The sequence below is a fragment of the Abramis brama genome, assembly GCF_963993115.1.
Source record: "Abramis brama genome assembly, chromosome: 21".
Lineage (NCBI taxonomy): Eukaryota > Metazoa > Chordata > Actinopteri > Cypriniformes > Leuciscidae > Abramis > Abramis brama.
The window spans coordinates 12,354,999-12,382,835 of NC_139983.1; the positions used below are offsets into that span (position 1 = coordinate 12,354,999).

At 37.5% G+C, this 27,837-nt stretch overlaps 1 protein-coding gene across 1 annotated transcript; it reads right to left on the bottom strand.

The window, feature by feature from the left end:
- Window positions 1-725: 725 nt before the first annotated feature.
- On the bottom strand, window positions 726-26,447 carry ahctf1 (AT hook containing transcription factor 1). The gene is made up of 36 exons (XM_084097160.1): window positions 26,171-26,447; window positions 23,017-23,142; window positions 22,587-22,840; window positions 21,974-22,154; window positions 20,889-21,096; window positions 16,071-16,187; window positions 15,893-15,977; window positions 15,619-15,769; window positions 15,370-15,502; window positions 15,056-15,237; window positions 14,888-14,949; window positions 14,677-14,805; window positions 11,648-11,738; window positions 10,956-11,045; window positions 10,731-10,871; window positions 10,539-10,643; window positions 10,345-10,444; window positions 10,077-10,200; window positions 9,923-9,979; window positions 9,676-9,822; window positions 9,289-9,479; window positions 9,046-9,190; window positions 8,437-8,568; window positions 8,171-8,318; window positions 7,920-8,070; window positions 7,701-7,808; window positions 7,149-7,305; window positions 6,799-7,014; window positions 5,655-6,684; window positions 5,132-5,231; window positions 4,932-5,029; window positions 4,589-4,842; window positions 2,038-4,045; window positions 1,841-1,947; window positions 1,688-1,758; window positions 726-1,214 (listed from the first exon to the last, which is right to left on the bottom strand). The coding sequence occupies exons 2-36, from the start codon at window positions 23,135-23,137 to the stop codon at window positions 1,028-1,030; spliced, it is 7,581 nt and encodes a 2,526-aa protein (XP_083953286.1). The 5' UTR covers window positions 23,138-23,142; window positions 26,171-26,447; the 3' UTR covers window positions 726-1,027.
- Between the last annotated feature and the right edge of the window lie 1,390 nt (window positions 26,448-27,837).

The following is a 27,837-nucleotide window of genomic DNA, read 5'->3' on the forward strand; positions in this document are numbered from 1 at the left end:
TCTTTAGCCATGCCTCATTTAGGACACTCTAGCTACTTAGATGAAGTTTCTTGGCCTTGTATTCAACAGCTGTTTGTATAATTGCTGGTTATAAGTGGTGATTGCTAGCTATTTCTTGTGTTGCTTATACTTAGGGTTAACTTGGGCCAGGAAAGGGCAACCCAAAACACACTAAAATGACTTGTATAACCTTAGTAACCTCATTGCAATGCCCTGTCAACTACAGTCAACATTCTACTAGCAGTGCTATTATAAAACCACTATACATACAGTATATTGCATCTTGGTTACAAGTCATTTTAAAGTATTTTTCTTTTTGCAGGAAAACAGTAAAATGGTTGACTCAGTACCGCTGAAGAACTACAATACATCAGGATTGTAAATTCTTGTTCTGTATTTGAAAGCAAACAGGCATTACAAATAAGTTCACAATGTTGTTCAAAATAAAACGCATGTATTTGAAGGAAAATAAATGTACATTATTGTCTGCAATGAACAAACTATGTTCACCTGTTAAAGACCTCAAGATAGAGGAGACCATGTGCCAAGCATCAAAGCAAGAAGTCCACCCATGTAATATGGATGATTTTATAACACTTTCAACCAATGTAAATTATTCATCTTTACGAATTATCACCCAAGTGGTACAACCATAAATCGTATAATTGTTTGCTATAACTTTACATGTTCCACAATCTTTCCTGTAAACAAAACAAGCAACAAAATTCACAAGTATCAAATTTTATTTATAACATACCTAAAAGGCTATTTACATTTGCATCAATTAGTAGAAACATTTAAAAACTAAACCATCTCTCTTTTGGTGCTCAAGTCCCTCAGTGCCCCTTACTGTAAACGGCATAATTTATCATACAAAATTATTTATCCCAAATTAGATTATTTATTCCAAACATTATCCATTGATTGAAAAACAGCAGGTTGCAGAGCTCTTAGGAAACAAGGAGAGCATAAAACAAAAATGCACATGAAGTGCATTGGGAAATGAGTCCAGTCAAAGAGTCCACAATCAAAGCTTCTTCCTCCTCGTCACAGGTTTAGGAAATATGGCATCCATCATGCGTTTGCGACGTAGGTTCATCCTCAGCGAAGGGGTTTCCTTCTCTTCGGTTCTAGCTATCGATTCGGCGGGACTAGCGAGGGGAGAAAGAAAACTGATCTCAACCGGAGGTGGAGGTTCTGGGGCAGCTTTTGTTCTGTTAAAAGAAAATAGGAATTAATTAGGGTATGATAATCTAAGACCAGTCAGAACATTCAAATGAACTTTAAAAGTTCAGTCTTCATAATTTGTCTTTTTAAAAGGTCATCTAAACTCTTTAGTCTGAAGTTGCAATAGTTCGATATTAGAAAAGTTGGACAAACAGATTTAGATAATATGATTGTAGCTCATATTTACCAAGTGAATCGGACTACAATTGCGTAACAAACAACAAGCAAGGTAGTCTGTATCAATTATCCAACTGCACATCTTGTAGTTGATCTCATTTATACTCGGACAGGGAGATTAAGATTGTAGCTTGACTATACTGTGCATGTAAACATCCTTCTTATATCACAATAGCAATAGGGCTACATGCAACATGGACAATATCACAATAGTAATAGGGCTACATGCAACATGGACAATATCACAATAGCAATAGGACTACATGCAACATGGACAATTCACCTGGTTGTCCTCTTCTTTCTGGGCTTGACAACCTCAGTTTCAACTGCAACATAATCTACAGGGCCATTGTCCTACAACAAAAGACATTATGAATTTTAAAGTGTGATCCAGCAAAAATTAAACAATTGGTTTGGTACTTAGGATGCTGCATACCTCTTTGGATTGAGAATCAGTTTCATCTCCTGAGGCCTTTGTTTGAGGTACAGGAGACAACCTTTCTGGAACTTCAACTTCATTTCGTACAGATCCTTTTCTCCTTGCTATAAAGAAAGGATTGCAGATAAATTTAATTGAAGGCACATTAAAGTGTTGTAACTTACTGCAAAGATAGGCATTACAATATTGCCTACCTCTTGTTCTTTTCAGGTCAGCTATTGGAGTAACTGAATCACCAACAGTTATAGAGTTTTGTTCAGACACCTTGCTCACTCGTGTACGTCTAGCACTTTCAAGTGACTTGTTTGCATGTTCCTGCATTTCGTCAGACACCACCAATTTAGATTCTTCAATGTCTGCATTTTGAGTTTCATTAAGTGCTGCAGATCTAGTGGTTTTTCTCTTGGCATGTATAATTTCAGTTACAACTGGAACACTCTCTTCGCTAGCTTCCTCATTTTTGAGTCGCTCTACAAGAGCATCAGCCTGAAGAGTTTGGGTTTCTCCTTCCAAGGGAATCAAATCTGGCATTTCTTTGCCAAGGTCCTCTCCTTGATTCCAGTGCCGGCTTCTTGTAAGGCGCCTAGAAACACTCTGAAGTTGTGCATCATCAATAACAAAGGTTGCATTGTTTGCTTTCTCTGCAGTGCTGGCCACAGTCTTCCTCCTGCTTCTTGGAGGAGTTTTAAAAGGTTGATTTTTAGTTGTGGCATCTTCTGCAGGATCCTGTTGGAAACGTTCTATTGCTAGTCCTCGGGTAGACTTGCGAGTAAACCTACTAGGACTACTTTGTGCTTTGGCAGGCTCTACCATCTCCTCTGGGACTTCTTGATGAGTTTCTGGAACTTCAACAATTGGTGCTTGGAGTTTTCTGGTACTCCGTCTGGCCTGTGTTTCGGAGTCATCACTGGGAACGGGGTCAGTGGATAGGGCCTCATCATCATCAACCACTGTGCTCCTGGTTCTTCGGGATCCTTTCCTAGGTGTAGCTTTCTGTGGGGTCTTTCGTGCTGGACTTGCAGGCTTTGATGCTTTCTCAGGAGGCATGTCTTGGTCATTCTCATTAGCGTGCTGTTCTGCATCTGCTTTTCTTGTGCTTCTTCTGGGTGTAACAGGAACTTGACAGTCTTGCAGCTGCTTGCCACTCCTTGTAACACGTCTTGGTGTAGAAGGTACTTGAGAATCCATTTGTTCTTCTTCAGTAAGATCTTTCTCCACATCAAGATTGGGTACAGGGAATGTTACGGTTTTCCTTGTCCTCCGTGACGGGCTGCGACGCACCTCCTTAGCGTTCTCCAAAATTTCTTCTGTATCTTTTCCAGATCTTTCGACTTTTGTTCTTGCAGGTGACTTTGGCCTTCCTGGTGACTTTGGCCTTGCCAATGGTTTCGTCGTGGAAAGTTCCTCAAGTTCTCCAGCCAATAAGGGTGTAGTGTCTATTTGGATAGGTTCAGTTATATTGTCTTTTGCAATGTTTGACCCCTCTGTCTCCAATGCAGAAACTTCATTGACCTTCCCTAAATGCTCTTCTGAAAGCAACACATTCTCTGGCGCAGAAGACTCCAATACTTCCCCATGAAGAGAGGAATGCGATTCTTCCTGAACATCAGCAGGACCCAATTCAGGACCCAATTCTGGACTTTCACCATTGGAAAGACCTTTTGTTTCTTGAGAAGTTCCTGCTTGTGGTGTGATTATTTGTTCCACTGTCTGGAGGTCCTCACCTGGTTGCTCTTCAATTTTTGTGACACCAGTGACAACAGGTTCAATGTCTGATACCAAGTCTTTTACTTCTTCCAATTTGTTGTCTGGAACTTGAACAGTATGATCCAAGATGAAAACCTCAGAGTTAGCTGTAAGCTGATTATCCACATCCTGGGGCTCTTCTGGCTCATGTAGAGGTAGCAAAACTGCATTATGGTCCAACTCTGAAGCGTCAGGCAGTTCCTCCACATCTGGATCAAGCATAAGCGTGAAGCTGTCTGAGTCTTCTGGCTGTGTACCATCTGGTGCACTGCTGAGGGTCTCTAAAGTGCCTCCATCTAGAAGATGTGTTTGCTGTTCCTCAGCCAGCTCTACAGGCACCAGAAGAGTGGTGGATGCCTTAAGCTCAGTATAACACATAGCATCTTCCTCATCTAGATCTGCAGTGCCAAGGCCAACCATTACCCCTTCATCCTCTGGCATGTCAGTGTCTAGAACCTGCAGAACAAAAAGCCAGAATGGTAGAATGAATATGTGTACAACACATTTCAACATTAATAGTATGAACACTGTTTCACAGGTATAGTAACCAGGTGCAACATTTTTAGTGCTAATCTAAGTTGCTCTACAAACGTGACAAGACATTCTGTAATTATTAATCTGTAATCATTACAAGCACAAGTTATACTTTCTGCTCAACACGCTAGTTGTGTCTGCTTAATTTAATACATGTTAACTAACCACATAACATGTATTATACCATAGTTGTAAATTACTGCCATATGGACATTCCTTTGACAATCTCTAGCTGATAACTGAATGTTTCCTAATTATAACATTGAAAAAGTATTTTCTGTAAAGCTGCTTTGAAGCAATATGTATTGTGAAAAGCGCTATACAAATAGACTTGAATTGAAGACATTCTGCCAGTCATTTAGCTTGATATGCAAAATGCTAAATGAAACTTGTCACATTTCACCTGGTTAGGACAGAGCATGAGATTTGTTTTAACAGCAAAATAAGGTTCAATGGTGCACTCACTTTTAGTTCTGCCTCAGGTGTGACCAGTGACAGCACTGCATTGGCTTGATCCTGGAGGTACTGCTCATTTGGTGGAAGTTCCTCCATGTAAAGGGCAGGAGAAGGCTGGTGGTTACTCCTGCCATTACCCTTTACTTCTTTTATAATCTCAACCTCACTTCCGGAGTCCTCCACCTTCTCATCTCCAGAGTCCTCTTCATCCTCTGAAGATTCGGCACTGGTGAGCTCATCAGTGTCATTTAAGCTAACTACAGCTATAGGAAAAATTGAGATTACATTTGGATTATTACAATGTTATTTAAAGACATTATCTGTCTAAAATGCTGAATTGACATGTAATTACATCTGGACTCTGAGGAAGCAGATTCTGATGTCTGTGTTTTCAAATCGGCTGCATTCTCTTCAGTGGGCTGAACTTCCTTAATGTCACAAGCTGTTTCACTATAGGATGTACACAGCACGAACAAAAGTCACAAAAGGAAAAATGGCAAGACATGTGAAACATATGCAATGCAGCACTCCAGAAACATGATAGACAAGTACCTTTTGAGAGATTCCTCTGAGACTTTCCTAATACTGGACCGGGTCAAAGATGGAGAATGATCTGGGCCAAATAAATGCTGTTCCACAAAGGCATCCAAATCTACAATATAAATGTTTAGACATTTATTTCCTACCAGTTATGGAGTTATGGTCTTTCATTACAGAAAACAGGAGTTACAGTACCATTCAAAAAATTGGGGTTGGTAAGATTTTTTTATTTGAAAAGTCTCTTATGCTCAACAAGGCTGCATTTTTTAAAAACAAAACAAAAAAACAGTAAAAGTAGTAATATTGTGAAATATTACGATTTAAAATATATATTTTTTATTTTAAAACATTATTTACTTGTGTGATGGCAAAGCTGAATTTTCAGCAGCCCAAAAAACATCTCTTATTTTCAGTGTTATGTGTGTGTAAACTGAGTTTTTTTTTAGGATTCTTTGATGAATGGAAAGTTCAAAAGTGACTGACCCCAAGCTTTTGAATAGTATTGTGTGTTAAGGAATAAATACTTCTTAACTACCTGAGGTTTCCATAGTTTCCCCTACACATTCTTCATTGATCTCAGGTTCACTAATCATTTGTTCATGGTTCACCAACTCGACCACTGGAATCTCAGACACAGAGGCCTCACAGATCAGTTCTTCTGGTACGGTCTCTGATACCTTGGTGACAGCTGGTTCACTAACAGTATCATTTTCTTCCATGGACTGGTTTACAGGCTCTAAAGTAGGAGGAACACTGAGAGCTTCAACAAAAATCGAGGATGTGTTCAATGACTCTTCAGCATCTGTTGGTTCCTGGATCTCTGGATACTCTAAAATCTCAGTTAAAGAGTCTAAGCTTGGTTCCTGAACTGGAAGAACAAGCTCTGGTTCCATAACCACGTCTGGTTTGAGAGCCTGAGCCTCTGAAGTTTCCTTAAGCTGCTCCTCAGTTGCTTCCCTCACAAGATCATTCTCAATATTAACATGCACCTCAAGCTCCTCAGTCTCATTATGGCCTTCCTGTGTGTCTAAAGGGCTCTCTCCACTGGACAAGTCTTCCTTGGTATCATTTTCCTGAGCTATATTTAACTCTTTCTCAGGCAATGCAACAGAGGGTAGGCCTAATTCTGAAGTCGTTATGTGTTCTACAGGAGGCATATGTTCCTCTGAAGTGTTTGGAAGTCTTATGGTGACCTCCCGATCCATACTGTTGTTCGCTTGATGTTCTTTCAGAGTTCCCATAAGATCCTCAGGAGCAGGAGCATCATGGAACTCAAGAGTGGTATCGGATTGATTGGATATGAGACTTGCTTCTTGCCCCAGACTAGGCCGTTGCAAAAGAGTGGGAAGCACTTGTGTGGACTCCGCAGCAGGGATCTCTTTGACAGAGGAGCCACTCTCAGATTCTACATCAGGATTCTCTTTCTCTTCAGACGAGGACATGTTTGTCCTCTTTAGATCTACTACTTCCTCTTCAGCATCTGAATGGTCACTCCAGGCATCACTGATTGTTTTAAGAGGTGGGGACGATCTCTTAGGTGTATTGAGCTCCCTGTTAATTGCAATCTGTAAAGAATCACAATGATATTACCACTGCAAAAATCTGTTAGATTTTCATTAAGTCTTATTCCTATGGCAGCTAAACTTAACATTTGATTTTAGATGTGGGAAAAGCGTTACCCCATTGTTCCAGTGGACAGAGCTCTTGGGAACTTCTGGAGAATCAGCCTCCTCTATGAAGGTAATACGGCTCTCTTTGGGGCGGAGAGGGGGAGTGATTGATCTACCCGGGGATGCAGAAGGGGTGGCCACAGGAGTGGGACGTAAGCTGCTCCTCAGAATAGACTGTGGAGTGAAGGCTGAGAAAACCGGGCCTGACGCCAAGGCTCGAGCTCTCTAAAATCAAAAAGTTTATAATGAGTTATGACATTTCTTAAAACACTTGAGGAAGTACATACAGAATGTTTAATATGAAGTCACAAACATTTCAGTGAGGTTTTGTGCAAAGTTTTAAAACCATAGGGTCTCACCTTTACCACTTGAGGAGTTTGCAGCAAACTGAGCTCAGGAGCATTGCTGACGCTCTTTGGGCCAGCCCACGAGGTAATAGACCTTGTAGGAGTGCCAGGTAAATTTGAGCTCTCTGGAGAATTCTGGGAAGATGGCTGCACAACTAAATCCAGAAGCCTGGTGACAAAGCAAGGGAAATGTTACCATCCACCTTATTTTGCAATTTGGAAGTAAGCCATTTTCTTTGAATGTGCGAGCCTTCCAATTCATTAGCCACTATATGTAAACAAGTAAAAAGTACAATAAAAGGTAAAGCTATTTGTGTACAAGCCAGTGTTTGATGATGACGATAAATTAAAATAATATATGATAAATACCAGTTTGCAATAAGCAGCATAACCGTGTTTGTACAGGTAAATTACCTGGAATCGAATGACACTGGAAGACTTTGAACATTTAAGTTACAAATGGCCTTGCTCACTTCAACGTTAAAAATAAGGTGGATAGTGTCTTTTGAGATGTAAATTTATCCCAAGAAACAACACAATAAAACCAGTATTTGTCTGTTTTACCTAGACATTCGTTTGGTTAGCATGTTGATGGGAGTTCCTACAAAAGCCTCGGGTAGATTTGGGGAGGAAGGGTATAGGCTAGGCACTTGCTTCTCTGACTCTTTGGGGCTGAACAGGAAATTCAACAAAACATTCAGTGCAGAACAGGGTTTAAAATTAAAACATTTCATAACTTACAAACAGAAAATGAAAGCTGGGAAAAACTATTTAGTATAGTACCTTTTGAAAGGAGATGACTCGGGCGTGGTGTTCTTGCCAGCCCACACTTCCTCTATCTTTGAGAGGACATTACTGATAAAGGCTGCTCTGGTCATCACATTTTCAGAGGCTGAACGTTTAGCAACAGTTGACAGAGGCTGGGGTCTTTTAACTTTGGTGAGAGAAGAGAAGAGCATATTCAAGGTCAATTGCTAACAACAACTGTCAAGTTCTAACACTTGCGTCCCAGTGAGCATGACCATCATCGATACCTTCTCTGTGAATCGTAGCAGGGTGTTGATACGGTTTTGCTCGTTCAATGGCTAATTTCCTTTGAACCCGAGGAAGAACCTTCCCATACTGATTGAGAATGGAGTTCCTTGTGTTTGACCTTTCCTTCATTTTAGGATCCCTGTCAGCCTGAATATATAAAAAAAATATATATATTATTTGTAAACGAAATATAACTTAATATGATAAAAGTTTAATTAACTGATGAAAATGAAATACGTAGATTATAATATGAAATTGAACATACTGCTAGGTTCAATTTGAGGGTCTGGTTGAGTTGAAGGGCAGGCACATAATTCGCCTGCTGGAGGTAGTGGACCATGAGAAGCTCCCGATTCTGGAAACCTCCGGTGCTTTGAAGGAACCGTTCCAAACACTCCTGCACATTTGAATTAAAGTTTAAAAACAAAAGTGCTAATACTTCTGTTCAAAAGTCTGGGGTTGGTAAGATCTTTTGTTTTTAAAAAGTCTCTTATGCGTCAATGCAGTAAAAACAGTAATACTGTAAGATATCATTACAATTTAAAATAACTTTACATTTTAAATTATATTCAAATAGAAAAGTATTCCTGTGATGGCAAAGCAGCCATCACTCCAGTCATCAGCATCACATGATCCTTCAGAAATCATTAATATGCTGATTTGGTGCTCAAGAAACATTTCCTATTGTTGAAAACAGCTGTGCTGCTTAATATTTTTATGAAACAATAAATTTTGATCAAGAATCTCAGAGTAGAATATTTAAAAGAACAGCTTTGATTTAAAAATAGACAAAGTTTGTGTCCTTGCTGAATAGAAGTATTTATTTTGCATTCTAACAGCCATTAAATATTATGTGTTGTAGAGATTTACACACCTGTTCTACACGTCCAAGGGGCAGCTTCAGCAGCTCTTTCATAAGTCCCAGCTCCTGACAGGTCTCAAAGAGAAACCTCATCATCTCTTCCATGTTCAGTTTATTACAGTGCTGCCTTAGCAAAGCCCATGCCTCCACAATACACCTGGCCAGCCAAAAACAAACCAAAAGTAAGAGTCTAGCAAATACAACTAAACTCACCCTAAGCAGACATATTAATAACATGGTACACTACACTCATACCTGTTATAAAGCAGGACAGAGAGGCAAAGCTTGGCTTGGTTGGTAGTGCACATGGGAGGCTTCATCACGTGCAGGTAGCGCAGGGCGATGCTGTGCTTCTGCTGGCACATCAAAGCCTGCAGGACACGCTCATGCTGCCAGCTCCACAGAGAGTGACTGGTGGCTGGGTGCAACAGCAGCTCCAGAGAGCTCTGGGGGAGATTAAAACCATTCAATACAAATTATTCATGAAGTATCATGTTGCACCTCTGGCATTCACACAAAATACACTAAGAGTAGCGTTTAAACTGATATAGTTCACACCATTTATAATTCAAGCCAAAAATGTAAGTTTCTTTTAAAAATACTAGCATAAGACTATAAATGAGAAAGTTCTGGTTTGTATACCTCATGATCATGATGATCTAGCAACCACAGGCCTTGTACCAGTTTCACTAACCCAATGGGAATAGCGAACGCTGTGGGAAAAGACTCCACTGATGCCCCACTTTTATTGGGAAATGAGTACATCACATCCAGCAGCAAGTAAATAACCTAAGAGCCTGAGTCAAGGAATAATCTTTTCGAACCAGCAGCAAAAAGCACAATATTTATGGTAAGCATAGAATGTACTAAAGAAACCCCAAAAGGATACAATAGCATGTTTGGCAGATTCTTCAATGTTTTCCAGGAGGTAAATATCCAGCAAAGCCTATACCAGGGACATACCAAAAAAACCCCCCTGAAAATTCAGCACAGCTGAGCACAATGTTGTTTAAACACATTATCTTCTTTAAGTCTTAACTTACATGAAGTGATGGGGGTGGATAGTGTCCTGTTCCACCCTCATCCCTTTTCCAAAGTTCAGTAAGGCGTTCCCCACACTGACTCACAAGCCCATCAATCAGGAGGCAGTCTGCACACCATTTGTCCCTATTGGAAGAAAATGATTGTTTTATGCCTTATTACACAGATACAATTTGACTTAATGAGTAAGAATGTTTATATTACATTAAAAAATATATATATATATATATAAAAAAAAAAAAAAGGTGCTTCAGAAATTCAGCAACATACTTGGCCAGTCTCCTCAGCTCCTCCCTCTGGCCGACATAGTAATTCTTTATAATAGAATGACTGTAAAAGGGCCTTGATATCTGCAGCACATCATCATCATCTGTTGACACAAGAACACAGAGTTCATCATATGCAATGCACAGATTTGTTTAAAATCACAGAGAGTCTAAGCAAAGCTTTGGAGAAGATCATACCAGAACCCTCTGGAAGAAGACCAGTCCGGCAGAACCACAAAACCACTTGAGCATACTGGGAGATCAAGCTAGACACCATGCATTTGTTCATGAGTCCAATTAACCCTGCAGGTAACCAAAAAAAAGAGTCAGTCATTCTAGTGATTTTCAACTTCACATATACCAGTGTGAAGTCGGTGTATACTCAGACACCTTTCTGTGTGAGCTCCTGAGCCTCATTTAGCAAACAGTGGAAAACAGTGCTGAGGTTTGCCAGTAAGCGCTGACTGTGCTGTAGCAGCTGCAGTGTCTGGGGATCTGTGAAGTTTGCGAAGCTGTCAAATAGTGGAGCACCTGGATGCACAGAAAGCACACGATCAGAACGCTGTTAAATTTGCAATACAACCATATTTAGAGAAATATGTGTAGGAAACTCACATATTTCATCCAGTTCTTCTTTGGTGTGCACAACTTTATTCCAGGCCCACTCCAGTATATAGTGCAGATTGACGGCTGACCCTGGTTGCTCTGCGTGCAGAAATGTGGCAAAGGAAATACTTTACTATTCAAAAGTTTGGGTCAGGTCAGTATGAGATATATATATATATATATATATATATTTTATTTTTTTTAAGAATTAAATAAATACTTCTATTCAGCAAGGATGCATTGTATTGATCAAAAGTGATATTTATAACATCCCAAAATATTTCCATTTCAAATAAATGCTGTTATTTAGAATTCTCCATTCAAAGAATCCTGAAAAAAGTATTTAACAAAAAATATTACGCAGCACAACAATTTAAGCTTAATAATAAAAGTAATATTAAGAAATGTTTGAGCAGAATATCAGCATATTTCTGAAGGATCATGTGACACTGAAGACTGGAGTAATGGCGGCTGAAAATTCTGCTTTGACCACACAAATAAATTCAATTTTGAAATATATTAAAATGGTTATTTAATTGTAATAATATTCGATATTCACAATATTACTGCGGTTACAGTATTTTTGATCAAATAAATGCAGATTTTGTGACCATATGAAACTTCTTTCAAAAACACCGGCAGTGTAACCAGTAATGAAACAAGTTTTTTAATAGATTACGAAAGCCTTCTCCCATCCTCACCTTCAGTGGTCCACTGTTTAATACAGCCAGTTATGAGTCCCAATGAGCTTGTCTCCACAGCAGTGCACAAAATGGCATCAAGCTGCTCTTCCTGAATTCAAATCACAAGACATTCAATGAAAAACGTGCATCACAGCTATAAATAACCATTCTGATACCAGCAGTACTACATGTGGATGAAGTCTATTAAGCCAATAAGCAAACAGATTAGACTAGTGTAGTTATTCCTGAAATGTGTTTAACCCTCTGGGGTCTGAGGTGTTTTTGGGGTCCTTGAGATGTTCTGACATGCCCTGACATTTGTGCTTTTTTCAGTTGCTTATAAACATATCAATGGCAAAGGTGTAATTACACTCTATTTAGCACAAACAGGACTACCATAATATGTGAGCCACATGTATGTACATGTTTTCATTTTTGAGAGAATAATGTTTATGCATGGTTATTGAAAAAACTAAAAATGAAAGTTTCTGAAATAAGGCCACAAAACACATACTAAATATGTGTTAAGACTTTTGACTAATGGATGTCGTCGCCTAGAGTTTTTTCTTCAACATTATGTGAAAATCATCCTGCCTAATCATTCACATAAAACGATACATTGATTTAAGTTTTGTGAAACACTTTTAGTTTGGAAAGCCAATATGCAGATGGGGTGTAAACGCTCCAACAGCATCATGCATATTTAGTAGTTCACACCTGATGAGACAATGCCCCTGCATACTTAATGAGCCATTCATTCAGGTGTGTCACCTATAGCCACAAGAAAGAATACAAGAGCAATATATATATATATATATATATATATATATAGAAATTATTGAACTTAAATATACAAGCTTCATAAAAATGATCATTCTAGAAGAAAATTTCAGATGGCATTTAGAGGCTTTTGCATCTGAACTCTTCATATATACACATATACATACATATACACACACGTATATGTATATGTATATGTATATGTATATATATATATATATATATATATATACAGTGAGGAAAATAAGTATTTGAACACCCTGCTATTTTGCAAGTTCTCCCACTTCGAAATCATGGAGGGGTCTGAAATTGTCATCGTAGGTGCATGTCCACTGTGAGAGTACTCAGCGAATACTGGGCCAAAATCCCTCCTGCAGTGTGTGCAAACCTGGTGAAAAACTACAGGAAACGTTTGACCTCTGTAATTGCAAACAAAGGCTACTGTACCAAATATTAACATTGATTTTCTCAGGTGTTCAAATACTTATTTGCAGCTGTATCATACAAATAAATTGTTAAAAAAAAAACATACATTGTGATTTCTGGATTTTTTTTTTTAGATTATGTCTCTCACAGTGGACATGCACCTACGATGACAATTTCAGACCCCTCCATGATTTCGAAGTGGGAGAACTTGCAAAATAGCAGGGTGTTCAAATACTTATTTTCCTCACTGTATATATATATATATATATATATATATATATATATATATATATATATATATATATATATATATATATATACACACACACTACCAAATTGGTTCACAGTTGGAAGCATCGCAATTTTTTTATATTTTTTCACAAATTGTGCTTGCAAATTGTATAATATCCAAGGTAAACATGTCTAGTAATTGTGCAGTTAATTCTCATACTGTATTTTCAGTTTTGGAATATTTATCCTCTCCCCAAATTTGTCACTAATAAAACACAATACAAATTATTTAAAGAAAAAAATTATATTTACCTTTTAATAGTTTGTTTACATCTACCTTGTAAATATATTTTTTTTTATTAAAAAGGTTACAATTACAACAACAATTCAAGTGTAATCTTTCTTTGTAAAAACTAAAGTATACAAAACGTATTATTTGATGACTACTTTTGACAAAACATACTATATTTAACATATGAGCAAAATTGGCAAACAAAAGCTTATTTGATGTGGCAGTCTATTGTACAGTAAAAACTTTATAATCTATTCAAAACTAGTCAATGTCTTTCAAAACTAAAGTATACATTTTATCATACGTATTTCAAAGTAAAGGATTCATTAGTTTGTTGACTTTATTTTTGACAAAACACATACAGTATATATTCCTCATCTCAGTATAGCAATAGTTTGTTAAAAGCTGTTCATTCAATACAGCAGTATTTGAAAATCGATAATATTTTGTAAAATTACATTTATATTTGCATTTATGTCAAAACCTAGACACTTTTAAACATCAAAATGACATTTATTAATATGTATTCGTGTCAAAATGACATATAAACAGATTTTCCTATTCAATTTTGCATGGAAACGCTTCCAAGACGCTTGCGTGTCGCGTGAAAAATAGGGGTCGGTTCTATTTCTAGCATGCACGCGTTTTCCTGACACGCGCGTCTCACGCAGGCAGTGTGCAAACTCTAAACTGTTAACATGGGAGCCGAAATAAAAACGGACACGCCACGCAGCTGAGACGCTTACGCCACACATCCAGTGTGTCACCGGCCTTATCCAGCTGATGTGGGCGTTTCACAGGTTTGTATGGATCGCCTCACATTTGTGTTTGTATAGCACGGTCTCCGTGGGCGGAGTCACATTAAAACTTAATTAGCTGAGATGAGAACGACTGACATCTCTCTCTTTACATACATATTACATAAACTGTGAATATTTGTTTTTTATAAAAAAATACTTCATTTAAAAGAAGAGAATTCAAGCTTCATGCCTGTGTGTCTGTATGCCTGTTTGACTGAGTATTCGCTGAGTTACAGTTCATTTTCGGACGCGTTTCAGAATGGACTTCACTGACGGAGAGTAGGCAGAACTCGCATCATGTTTATTTTTCTTTATTTGGCGAAAAGCACAACACTTTGTTTTTATTATGAGTATACACAAAAAAAATACACACTAAACAGGATCGATTGATGTATAACAAGCATATAAGATAAAAATTTATATTAGTATTTAGATTTTTTTTTTGCACTGATAAGGAAAATAACGAGCCTATCACACCGGCACGATAGCCGACCTCAGGGGGTTAAAAGGTGCGTTACCTGTGAGAGGCTGGAGGGCTGGACATCAGCCAGACGAGAGGACAGGAGGCCAGACATGAGACAGCGCGAGTATCCATTAGAAATGCTGTCACCCAAACTTGGTGCCACCTTCTTTAAATAGCACAGGGTCTGAGAGTAAAAAGTAAGAATTTAATGCACCAGATTAATAAAGACTCAGCATTGAGTAGTAAACAGTGGGCCAAAATCTAACCTCTTTCTGATAGCCAGAGCAAGTAAAGTGCACAATTCCAGCATTAAGCAAACAACTTCCATCTAGATAAAATAGAAAAAAAAGTTATTATTATTAAATATTTAATGGAGTTACACAACACAGCCATTATATATGCAAAAAAATGAATATGAAATAAACATGTCTTGCCAAAGTTGTAGGTGGTGGGATTGAAGAACTGTTCCGGTGGAGGGCAGGTGTAGGGCAGACCCCTGCTTAGACTGCGCTCATGAATCAGGACGTCCAACAGAGAACAGGAAGCTGTAATCTCGATCACAGAGTCAAGAGACCACACTGCCAGATATGGACAGTTCCGTAAAGATTCGCCCGCTCTGGACAGTTAAAGAGAAAAGGAATTCAATCCAAGCTGCATGGTTTATATGCGGCAATATGCACTTGGGTTGCATGTCGCTTGCAACATATCAGACTTCATTTACACTATCTTTTACTCTAAGCATACTCACCTCAATGAATCTGGCATCTGAGCGTGGTACCATCTGTTAATGTCAAAAACACCTACGAAGGTCGACGGTTGGCCTTGTCCATACGATTTAACTTGCCAGCTGAAAACCGACACACTTGTATCAGGAGATGCCACTAAAGAAAGAGAAAAACGATTTAACAAATTCTATAAATGTTATACAAATGTTATAGAAAATATATGTCAAATCAATCACTCTGCAAAGTATACGGGTTTGGACATGCAAAAGCACCTTCATTCATGCTGTCATCCCGATCAGGGTGGTGGCGAAACTTTTCTATGGTCTGACAGCTGATCAAACGGGTATTGGTGGCCTGAGCTCTCAGAGGAAACGCTGTACCGTTCAAGTCCTGACTGTAACGCTCCTCACAATACTCCAGACCCTGAGAGACAAAACATCACACACAAAATGAATCATTTTTGGCAAAAACATTGTATATGGATATAAAGACAGTTCAACATTCAAATAAATCTATGAAAATGTAGAATCGTACACAACTCTGTACCTCATAAATAATTTTCCCTGAAGCCAAGCACTTTCTCTCCCCAAAGGCCAGTTGTAATAAATGGAGGCTGACCACATCCCCCTCCCTGCAAAGACAAAATATGCCAAAACAAAATCAGAACAAAGTCAAAACAATCAGATGATGATGTCGATAGGAGCAAATGAAACAGCAAACTTACTGATCCTGTGCAGACTGCACTGCCCACAAGTAGCAGCAGTTCCGAGGGTCATTTTCTGGCTCCTGGAAGGTAAATGCATAGACAGGCACTCTGCCACCCTCTAGCTGGGAATGATATCTGGAGAGCAAGAGGACACGTTCAGAAACAAATTCACTGGTGCAGCAATACATTAAAGTAAGGTTGAAACGGTGGTAGTGACATATCTTTTCTTCCCTTTCATTACGTATAGGGCTGGGTATCGATTCAGATGTTACAATTCGATTCGCAAGCTCTCAGTTCGATTTGATTTCGATTCGATTTTGATTCTAAATTAGATTTCGATTCGACTCAATGAATATATATTTAATACAAATCATATATTTATTTAAAAAAAAACTTATGAACATAAGTTTACAAGTGGTTAATTAATAAAAAGAAATTAAGAGCTACAAACCTGTATATTAAACACTTTTTATTTTAGGTACACTTGGGTACATTAAAACAGGGTATCTGCACAATTTTTAAAGTCAAATTTAAGGCTTTTTAAGACCTTTTTAAGACCTGAAGAAATCAAAATTAATACCGTACATTAGGGGTGCGCAATATTGACAAAAATATGTCTAGATATTTTCAAAGTTTTGTTGATAATTAAATGATATTTTACTGATTGTATTTTTGTACTGGTACCCTGGCTGGTTTAGGCCTGTTGTTGACAGAAGACTCACGAAGATATTCATATTTTTTATATTCTATGCAGTGGTCAGTTCACAGTAGTGACCGAAATTAACATTTTTATTAAGGGGCAATATTTGCAACCTTAAATTGATTTCCAGGGGCATTTTCACCTATATATGGATATTGTTTCTTAACGTATTTAGAGGTATGCATCACCTTTTATGTCAAATTCTAACATTCAAATTAAATTATATTAGAATAACACAGTACCAATGTCAAATTAAATCATTAAATTAAAATCCATCCTTGCAGTGCAGAGGTGACACAGAAGCGGCATCAAAACTGGCATTACTATATTTACACTTAATTTACAATTGCATAAATAAAGCTATTCAATATTTAAATATGAAATGATTTATAATTTTAACGTTTTAATTAAAGGATACTTTAAATATGAAACTGAAACCACCAGTAGGTGGCGGCAAGTCACTGTCTTAAGCGAGTTGTTGGGAGTCAACCGATTTGTTCAAACGGCTGATTCATTCAGAAAACAAGTGATTGTTCATTGAATCGTTAAAATGATTCGTTCAAAATGCAGATTTCAGTAAAAGAAAAAAAATCATCGCTGTCTGTTGGACCACGGCTTCATTATGAAATTCTCGTCGGCAATATAAAGTGAAAATTGACAATATTGTGTCCAAAAAGTAACTCACAATGTTAACTTTATTGTTAATTTAACTGTTGTATAAAATAAATGGCACATTTGCAATTGACCTATGGCTAAGCCACGCCCCCTCCACTCACTCGGACAAACAGTCAACATTCGGTAACAGGCGCTGTGGCAGCTGTCACAGTAGGAGACATGTCACAGGAGGCAATTGAAGATTTTTGGAGACAGAAAGACTATATATCATCTCGAAGTCACCAAAAGGGCCTTAATTATGCATTGGAGGGTTATATTAATCATTTTATTTTGAGAAGGTTGAAGAAAAGCTTCAGCTCCAGACAAAGATTTAACGTTACAGGTCAGTGTGTAAACGTTATAGTTTGGTGCTATTTCGCTTCAAACGCGCGTCCTATTCTCTTTGGAGGCGCAAATGGATTCAAAATGTTCAAGCGTCGAAGTAGACGCGATACGCACGAATTTGACGCTCTATTCGCGTTTGGTGTGAACGCAGCATAATGAACAGGCTGCGATGTCAAGATTGCAGTGCTGGATGAGTGTCAGAGAGAGAGAGAAACAGGCGCGCGGGCGCGATCGAACAGTGGAAACATAAAAACATAAGTTACTCCATTTTGTTCATACAGGACATCGTTAAAACTGCAAAGTGTTTAGCCTACTTATATTTGTGTAAAACACAACATTGTGCTTTTGTCAAACTGTACTCTTGTCAAACTGCAACGCAGCTAGAAGCTAACGTTAGGCTAACGTTACATTAGAGATGTTAAAGATAACGTTCAAATACGTTGTTGATTTACCTTAAAACAGATGTAGACATCCTTGTTTAATTTATCCACGTTTAGTTGGTGTTGTGGTCTAAGTTACCGCATAAATTAATCCAGAGCAGACACTTATCTCGGTTGAGATGTGGCTTGGGAAAGGGTAAAAAATACACACCGTCGCCCAGCCTATCAAGATACCTAGTGTTGGAGTTGAATGTACCCCATGCACACCGTTTGACCATTTTAAACTTAAAATGACAAGAAAAAACAGATAAAAACGAATGAAAACTGACTAACTGCAATGCATTTCAATGGACGTGGAAGCAGAGAATGTCCGAGTGCATTGGGTTAGCTATGCGCACTGTGATTGGCTCATCGCGTTTGGGGGCGTGGCTTAGCCATAGGTCAATTGTGCAAAGGAAAACGGCACTCTTGCTCATGTGATATTCTAATATAACAACATATAATATAAATATAAGACAAAAACTCATTTGGGGACATCTATAAACTGACACATCATGCAGTGAAAGCAAGCATGAGAGAAACGCGATGTCAGCTCGCACTCGCAGTGCCTCATACATAGTTAAAACAATGATTACAATATCATCATAGTTCATAGACAATATCGCACACTCCTAAGCACATAAAGAATGAACTTACAACTGAACTGACATTTACTCGTTTTCTTCTCTCCTCTCGTGTGCAGGAGACAGACGTAGGCTAATATGCTGCCGTAAGTGACGCGAATTGCCACGTGAACAAGCAAATCCACCAAGATAGAATTAAAAAAATAAAAAGAGCCACTAATTAGATAGACTTATCTAAATGCTTTCGAAATTAAAACTAAGTCAAAGTGTCATCTAAAATTTAAGACCTTTCATAAATAAAAATAAGACATTTTAAAAAAAATTATAATTTAAGACTTTTTATGGCTTTAAATTTAAAAAATCTAATTTAAGACCTTTTAAGACTTTAAGGATCCGCGGGGACCCTGTAAAACAGAACTCAACTGTATATTTCAAATGCATACAATGAATAGACAGAATTTTGATGCAAGATGAAAAAATGATGCTGAAAATTGGACAAGTCAGAACAGTCGCATGCCTTGACCAAACAGGTTAATCCTCACATAAACCCGTAAAAAAAACATCACATATCATTTTTACCTGAGCCCGTCCTGTCTAACAGGTAGGACATATACAGAAATTGAATAAAGTTATCAAACAGTTTGTGCTGCATTAATTATAAATTATATATAGACTAAACCTTATTAAAGTTACAAAAGTTCTTTAGTCAAGAGCAGTGAGTGTTTTTCTCAGTTCCCTTTGTTCTTTGATTAACTTTAACGACAGATATAATTAGTGGCTACTGTCCCTTTAAGACCAGCTGCTGCTGACAGAGACGCAGATCTCACACGCGCCTCATACTCTCACGAGTCACAACTCTTCACGTTCATCATAAGATTGCTTTTATGTTATGAAGATACTCAACAAAAATACATTTTGGCATAATTGTGTGTGTTATTGTTCGTTCAAGCGCGAAAGAGATCTCTATTCTGGGCTGTCTTGTGCGCACGCACGATATCAGCGCGAGTCTTTCTGTGTGTCACAGTCAGGATATTCACAGGCAGCGAGCTCTTTTTTGTCTTGTTGCGCATGAATGGTTTAAAAACATTTAATTGCGTTAACAGCCCAAATTTGTTTAATATAAAATCGCAGCATTTTGAGTCATGTAATTGCGTAGGCTTGACATCGCGATTGCGATATGATTAATCGCGCAGCACTAGTTGAGGTTATTTTATGATTAAGATAAAACAAACATAAAATCTCTCAGCATTAGCTATAAAATGGAGTTTGCAAGCCTATGAACAGTGGAGGAAAACTAATACTGGCTTTTGGGTAATAGATTCGTGATAGATTTAATAGATAGTAATAGATTTCGGGAAAAAATCGATTCGTGGCGTTTGAGAATCGATTTTGAATCGACCACATTTTAAAAAACGATTAATCGAAAAATCTATTTTTTTGCCTAGCCCTAATTACGTACATCCAAGCGAAACTGATTATCAAAGATAGGTTTCATGTAGTGGTCAACCGACACTGATTTTTTGATGGCCGATGACCAGATCTTAAATACAGCAAAAATTACATAAATATGAGTTGAAATCAAGGATTTGAAGTTTGTCAATCACGCATCTCCAGTGAAGCTGAACTCTCCTGTCCGCATATACAAATGCACACTCAGAAGATGTTACAGCTGGATTTGACCAAGTCTGCAAGGTTTGTGAAATTAAATGTTTATTTGACACTTCAAGATTTAAGATATATAAATGCGTATTTTCGCTGAATGCTGACGGTAAATGAGAAAGTATCAGTGTTTGCCTTTCTATTAATTATAAAACCAAATGTTATAATGCTTTTTGGTATAATGTTTACTTTTTTATTGTTTAATAGTTCTATCTAATAACGTAAACTAATGAAGTTGGAGAATGGGAGCGTTGTGTGTTCAGGAGCTGACGTTCTCAGCGTCATCAAATTAAAAGACAAGCGTGCCGTAAAATAAGTCTCGCTTTGAATCATTGGCCCAAAAGAAGACCTTATCAGTTGATACCGACATTTCGGCCTTGATGATATATTGGTTGACCGCTAATTTCATGCCTCTTTTAATGTACCAAAACCACCAAAAAAGTCAAGTCAAGCTTGTTTTAAGTCTTTCGCTCACTCTTTTTTGAGGGTCTTCAGGTTCCAGAGCTGCAGGTTGCCATCTGAGAAGCCGACAGCGAGCTGGTTGGTGCGTTGGATGTACTGCAGGGCTGTTGCTCCAGTCCCCGTGGGGCTGCTGAGCTGCAGACACAGGTGTCTACCCTGCTGCGTCACACCCTCCCTTAACCGAGGGATCTCAGACGGAGACTTATTGACCACCTCCAGATCTGTAGCCAAAGCAAATGAAAATGGTTTGAGATTATGAAAAGGTTAGAATCTTTTTTATACTACTACTAAAGTAAAAAGCAACAAGTTAAACTAAGTGTAGCTCCAACCCCAATTAAACACACCTGAACCAGTTAATCAAGGTCTTAATGGGCATTCTAGAACCTTCCAGACAGGTGTGTTGAGTAGTGGTCGACCGATATTGTTTTTTTGATGGCCGATGCCGATATCTTGGAGAGCAGGGTGGCCGATGGCCGATATAAAGCCGATATTTTTTATATATATTTATTTTAATCAATATTTAATAAATTATAAAACAAAATTTTAAAATAAACATGCTTTTATACTTTAGATGGCAACTTCTTAAATTTGCAATCCTATTACAGTATTTTTCACAAAGTAATTGTTTAGAAATATATGAATGTGAATAAAAAGAAAGTAAACACTGTAACATTGCTCTCAGCAATCTGGTAATTTCGTGCTGGTAATCATATTTTTTTCAAATAAAGACAAGGTAACGCTAATTTTACATACAGCACAGTGAAAATGATATGAATATGACACAGTTGGCAACTGGTTATATATCAGCATATTTTAAAATTAAAATAAAAAATATTAAGTCCGGAGCGCGGTCAAAATAAAAGTCCCACTTTCAACACATCGGCCAATCAGAAAAACTTATCGGCCGATGCCGATATTTCAAAAATGCCAAATATCGGCCTTGGCGATATATCGGTCGACCACTAGTGTTGAGACAAGTTGGAGCTAAACTCTACATGACGGTATGACAGGCTATTCAGGACTGAGTTTGGACACCCTTGAACTAAACCATTATAGTTTTTGACTGTTCACATGAAAGCGCAAAAAAAAAAGTCCCACCTGAAGCCTCCAGTTCACTCTGACTACAGGACAGGTCATCCAGACAGAGGTCAACCAGCAGAACGTGACCAACGTCCGTTACCACTGCAGCCACACCGAAGAACCAGCGCAGACTCTGATGTAGATGCTGTGTGCTAGCACTGGCCCCTCCGTAGCTAACCAGGGGCTCAATGGCTGTGATCTGTGGAAGAAGCAGATGTTCTATTCAATCACTTGATCATTCACAGTAGGGTCATTAAAGAAAAGAGAGAGAAACATTATGACATTTTTGAAAAGTAAATTTTATAATAAAAGGATTATGTTGCATAACCCTGCTCACACTCATTCAGGGTTATTATTTAACTAAAACCATTTTTTTTAAAAACATTTTTGCTACTTAAAATAAAATGTAATTTTTTAATAAATAAACATTTTATTTCAACATTTCTTCCACTGGTACCAAGTCAACATTTTCATTTAGTTTAGTTAACTAAAATAACTAAATTGAAGTAAAAGTCAATAAAAACCTATTTATAAATGCATTTTTAAAAAATAAAGATGACAAAAACACAACAAAATTACTAAAACTAACTAAAACAGTATCTCAATGATACTAATATAACACTGCACTCACTCTGCCTGGGATGACCACAGCCTTGACAACACGGGAGATACCAAGATCATACAGACACAACATGCTGCCCTCTGCTTCCTCCAAACCAATGAGCAGCCCTGTTCGCTTCAGCCAGCAGAAGTCCCGCACAGACAACACTGTGGGCTGGTGCTCCGACACCCCGCTGAAGCGGTAGGCGGAGAAACGCTCTCCAGAAATGGCATGGACGACCTCCAATTGAGGTCCGCAGGCAAGCCAGGACAGTCCACTTTTCCCTGTACACACGAAATAAGAGATGTCAGTGAAACAAAAGGAAAATTTAATACATCTCATATTAAATGAATACTACTAAATTATAGTTAAGATAATGTAATAATTCCATTATTAGTTAAATCATCCCCAACCTGAAATGTGTGTCTTGTGATCATCAAGACAGTGTAAAACAACTCACCAACAGAAAATCTCCCATGCAGCACTGAGTCGAGCGTAACTTCATCCTCCCCCAGAGCGTCTATCGTTACCTCTGGAAAGCGCAGCAAGCTGCTGGTGACTTGGGCTGCCAGGTCACGCATGCTTACTGAAGAGAGAACATGTGCGAAAAGTCAATCTGCCAGCCCCGAAACATCAGGATTACAATAGAATTCAATAAACGGAACAAAAACAGAATGTGTTTTAACCTAGGGCAAAAATCATGTTCAAATAACACTCAAAACACTATGGACAAAGAACCCCCTACATAACAGCAGTTGTCAGCTCTTTTGGGCCTCCAATGGAGCAGTTGTCCAGCACACTTGTGTTTCCTCCAAACATACAATAAAATCGTGATTAAGTGGTGGGTACAGATGAGCTTATAGTCAGAGAGCCAGGGGGAATAAACCCCTACCAAAATGTCAAAATAAAATGCAACTAACTAATCATGTATTTGTGCATAGTTAGGATAAATTAAAAAGCTGTAGCCTACACCCAATCAAACGCTTTTTACCTGAATATACTCTATTTTTTATCTGAATGTTATCTGTTATTATTGTTAACTAAAGCTGGACGGGACTGGTTTATCAGGGGAACGTTAGAAAATCGTTTCACAGACGTATTTTGCGATTTTAATCCCGTCTGAATCTGCCAAGTCTGTGTTTTTCTCATACAAATTACCTACTTTTTTTCAGCAGTCCTCTGAGAAATCTAATCCCGTCCGAATGCGAATGTCTGTGATTGCTGAGGTTGTATTCTCCTATCACTTATCGTGTTTATTGACCTACCTGAGCTACTGTTTACGCACCAATCTTCGGTATGCTTTCATTTTTGACATTTTTTTTAAATAAAATTAATAAATAGAGCCAGAGCCAAATCGCAGAAACTGCGAAGACTACCTATTTTAATATCAGTGTCAGGTAAGATAAGATGCTTGACTAGATTTTACTGCTCACTTATGTGGGTTTATTATAAACAGCCACTTCAGTTGACTTAAATAGGGCTATTATAATAAATTAAAATAAGAATAAATAATACGTAATACAGCACATGACCTTCTGTAATGGCAATATCTAGAAAACACACTCCCACCTCTGTAATAAACACGAAGATGTTAGTCTGCAGAATCTTTCTTGTTAGTATCGGTACATGAAATCAGAAGTTGAGTTCTCAAACATAATTTAGAAAACTAGTCCCGTCCGAATAGGGCTTAAAACGAAAACTATTAGAAACTGTGTTGGTCATTGAAATATGGCTGAAATGGAATTAAATATATTTATTAGTTTAAAAAAAACAACTTAAACCTTTACGAAAGTTATAAATGTTGCCTTGGCAACTAACTGAAATAAGTTGAAGAACTAATAAAAAATAAAAAAATTAAAGCAACATAGAAAAAATAAAAACTAATAAAAATGACATGAGAACATAACTAAATTACAAAAACTTAAATTAATATGAAAACTGAAAATATAAAAAAGGACAATTCAAAATATTAATATATATTAGCAGTATATAAATAATACTAAAATAGCTCTGTTTGGTAGAAAGCAACCAACATGGACAGGAGTCAGGACTTCATTCTCAAAAACAATGAGCAAAACTATAATCAAGGAAAAAGAAAAATACATTACATTAATAAATAAAATTTTTTTTTTTTTTTGCACCAAACAAAATGAATTCCGTGCAATAAACTGTTCATGATACATTTGGAAAATAAACAGAAAATCCTTTCAAAGTTAATGGTAATATTACTCATATATTTTAAAGTTTGGTTTTAAAGACTTGTGTTTGTTATCATTTAGCCTAGCTTGCTTTCTAAGTAAAAAGCTAAATCGCTAGATAATACTCTAATTAAACTGGTATTAATGCATTACTATGAATTTGTATAAAAAATAAATAAATTCAAAACCACAAACAAATAAAATAATGATAAAAAGCGTAATTATTAGGACATGTGCTTGATCATCCTAGTTTAGACGCCAAGATGTTTACATAGCTTTTATGTTTACCAGCTTCAAGACATGTGGCATTTGCATAGTCATGATAACACTATCTAGAAAAAAAACACACTGAAAGTCTGTATGTCTACTAGACTAGGAAAAGATATTCCACAAGGACAGCTATATTACTCTAGTGAAAGCATAGGGATCTATGAAGATGACATGATTAAAAAAGACAACATTTTAAACCACTTAAAATCACATTTGATGATGATCTGACTGAAGATATTATAAAATGAAATAACGGCTGTTTGCTTACAGTCTGGGTCGGTTAAAGTTAAAAACCCTTGACTCATGCAACAGTGCCCCCTGGAAAAGGATGGTCATCTAATGAAAACACAGATACAGCCTATAGGACTCATCCATGTGCCCGCGCAGAATACATGTCCCACCCATGCGTGAGACTCACATGGCGGAACCGCGACCTCAAATCCAGCTCTATTAAATACTTAATCCTAATACAAGTCAATACTAGACCAAGTACACTAAAACTGGTATCTGCAGCCATTTCTGTTCCTTTATATTACGATAAACCGGACGTTATGCTTTGTCATTACGTGCACTGCCACTTTAAAATCTTGGCAGCCAACTCATCAAAGTGCATTCAAATACATTCAAATTACAGCTGACAAATACTGCTGTCTTCTCCAGGCAAAATAAAAGTGTCCATTCAGAGCTGGTTTACATAAAAAGTTCATTTTGCATGGTCTGAAAAATAGCCTTTGCTGGAAAGTTTCTGTTCTGTCAACCACAGCACGCTAGCAACGAAATGCTACTGTTAACAGAAACACATAACACGCGTAAAAACAAACAAAAGATTCAAATTACAACGACGACGGGGCATTAATTAATTGAAAAGGCTTACTGCGATGTGTAATAAAGCATGCGTCTCGTAAATAGCCGTGTTGTTTGCGTAAATTGAGCCCACGCAGTTACCATGAGCCCTTTAGGTTAGCCGCACATGCTAACGGTAGCTAACGGTCACAATTCGAGACTACCTCACAGCCGCTTTTAACACTAAAGCAGCCACTTAATTGAGCGTTAAACCGGCTTGAGCCGCATAAACACGTACAATGCTACAGAATATCCTAATATGACATATATCGCTGAAAAAAATCCCAGACAACAGCGTTGTACCTGCGCGCTGATGACGGCCCTCAAGAAGACTGGATATACTTCAAACACGACTTTCGTGGCAACTCTTTTCCGGTCATAATCCGGACTCAGTTCGTACGGATAAACTCTCGTAGTCTAGTTGTGTTGAACTTTAAAGCAGTGGCAAAGAGAAAACTTAAATTCCAGTGACTTCAGTGCAAAACGTTGTAACTGCCGACTACTGCTGCTTGAACGCAGGCGCCATTTCCACAGCGCTGCAGAACGACTACTGCGCATTCATCTGCTTCAGCCAAATCCCGCGCCACAAATAGTATCGCGAGATCTTAAGCAGCTGCCCTTGACCAGGGAAATTACAACGGTTTTCCTATCCTGTCCTTGACTGCACATTTGTTTTTGAAGTCACTTATTAAAAGATGTGAGTGCATCTCTCATAATCATCAAACCGTAGCAGTTCAAATAATAACATTTTTGACGTGATTTTGTATTGTTTGTTTTTCCTAATATTAAATCCCACAGTGAAAATAATTTTCTTCCACTCATAAATTCATTAATTAGACAAATAAATATCTTCATATAAATAAAAACGAACACTTCTAATAATAATAATAACAATAATAATACAAATCTATGCACTTCAAAAAGACAGTAACTATGCACATTAAATAGTTTTATATCATAAGCGTTACTTGGTGATTTCAGTGATTAGTTCTTCTCAATTACTCAGTTTTTGTGAAAATATTAAATAAATATCTTGTGTTTGTAAATGTACCATTACAGTTTTTCTCAATCGCTTTGGCTCAATTGTCGAATTAGACTTTTTTTTTTCTCTCAAAACAATAAGTTCAGGTCTCTGAACAATTTGTTTCTTGTTCACATCAGATTTGGAGTTCTTATTGATTTAAGCAATTTGCATGTGTTTTGGCACATATGTGCAAAAGAGTAAATACAATTGTCTACAATTTGCACAACATGTAAATGCACATGGCTTGTTGAGTTGATGAATTGATTCTCAGTGAAGTCAAACCTAAAAATTCTTTCATCGTGTGAGCCTTCACAAGCAAAAATGATCCATTCAGTGATCATAATCTGTCAGACATGCATGAATATTCCATAAATTTCTATGACATGGAATGTTTGTGTAATGTCTGCTAAACTGCCATTGTAATGAAATATGAATCAATCAAGTTTAGAAGCATTCAGTGGGCTAAATTGAGTTTGCCTGGCACAATCACCATTACCAGGTCCATTTCCGAACTTGCAGGAATGTCTAAATCCCTAAACAGCGACATCAGTTTATAGCAGTTACAAATATAAACTGACAAAACACACTTGTAGTGGAAGAGCAATGGGAAGATAGGAATCTGTGGTGTTAGGGGAAGACATACTGTATAGTGTATGTAAAAAAGAACAAGCAACTGTGAATTTCCAGTTTACATGTAACACATTTCTACAAAAATAAATGTGTTGTGTATATAAAAATGGTTGGTCCCACTTTAAATTAGGTGTCTTTAATCTTTGTACTACAGTAACATTAACTGTAAATTAATCATTTGATACAATGCAATTATTGTTTTTACATTGTACTTATTTAAAAAAAACACACACACAAAAAAACCCAGCTGTAATTACACTGTTGAGCCTTCCCTTACACCTTAACCCTTAAACATCCACCAAATCTGTCACCAACC